Source organism: Pygoscelis adeliae, unplaced genomic scaffold, assembly GCF_000699105.1.
Source record: "Pygoscelis adeliae isolate BGI_AS28 unplaced genomic scaffold, ASM69910v1 Scaffold294, whole genome shotgun sequence".
NCBI classification, from domain to species: Eukaryota; Metazoa; Chordata; class Aves; order Sphenisciformes; family Spheniscidae; genus Pygoscelis; species Pygoscelis adeliae.
This window is the reverse complement of record NW_008824722.1, coordinates 1,529,723-1,530,361: the sequence shown is the minus strand read 5'-3', so window position 1 is coordinate 1,530,361 and position 639 is coordinate 1,529,723. Positions and strand designations below refer to the sequence as shown.

At 64.6% G+C, this 639-nt stretch overlaps 2 protein-coding genes across 2 annotated transcripts in view; one reads left to right on the top strand and one right to left on the bottom strand.

Moving 5' to 3' along the window:
- Positions 1–639, bottom strand: part of ZDHHC16 (zinc finger, DHHC-type containing 16) — a 16,309-nt gene that overhangs the window by 9,490 nt on the left and 6,180 nt on the right. The window lies entirely within an intron of this gene.
- MMS19 (MMS19 nucleotide excision repair homolog (S. cerevisiae)) overlaps positions 1–639 on the top strand; it is an 11,957-nt gene that overhangs the window by 9,324 nt on the left and 1,994 nt on the right. Inside the window, exons 19-21 of the mRNA XM_009323271.1 lie at positions 1–76; positions 238–340; positions 452–532. The exon at positions 1–76 is cut by the window's left edge and continues 19 nt beyond it. Coding sequence (XP_009321546.1) covers positions 1–76; positions 238–340; positions 452–532 — 260 coding nt within the window. The remainder of the gene's footprint in view (positions 77–237; positions 341–451; positions 533–639) is intronic.

Sequence of the window (639 nt, the reverse complement as noted above, 5' to 3'; positions counted from 1 at the left end):
AGGCACTGCTGGAGGAAGAGGTGCTGGCTGCCATGGTCCCCGTCATCAGCGCTGCCACCACTCACCTGAGCCCTGAGTGAGTGATGCTGGGGCGGGACGCTGGGTACTCCACGTGGGGAGGGGGCAGGCTGCGTCCCCCCCGCTGCTGTCTGCACAGGGAGACCCTGCGGGGAGGTACCCAGGAGCTCTCTGGTGACCCTCCCAGAGCAGCACATTGCGATGTCTCCTTTCTCCTAGGCTGGCTGCCCAGAGCGTCTCTCACGTGGTGCCCCTCTTCCTGGACGGAGAGGTCTCCTTCCTGCCCCAGAACAGTTTTCCCTGCTCCTTCCAGCCCTTCGAGGTGTGTTGGGTGCTTGGGGCTGGGATACTGGAACAGGGGCCGGGAATGAGGATGTTGGCATAGGCTGGCAGCAAGGACGGTGATGACACGGGCACTGTTCTTCCCCCGCAGGATGGGGAGTGCTTGGAGGCACAGAGGCGTCTGGTTGTCCTCCTCATGGCCTTCGTCTGCTCCTTGCCCCGCAACGTAAGTTGGTGGGGAGCAGGGTGGAGAAGGGGCCCTGACCGAGCGCCCTCCTGACCGGGTCCACAGCAAGCTCCATGGGCAGAAGAAGGGAGCAGCTGCGGCCCCGGGCTGTG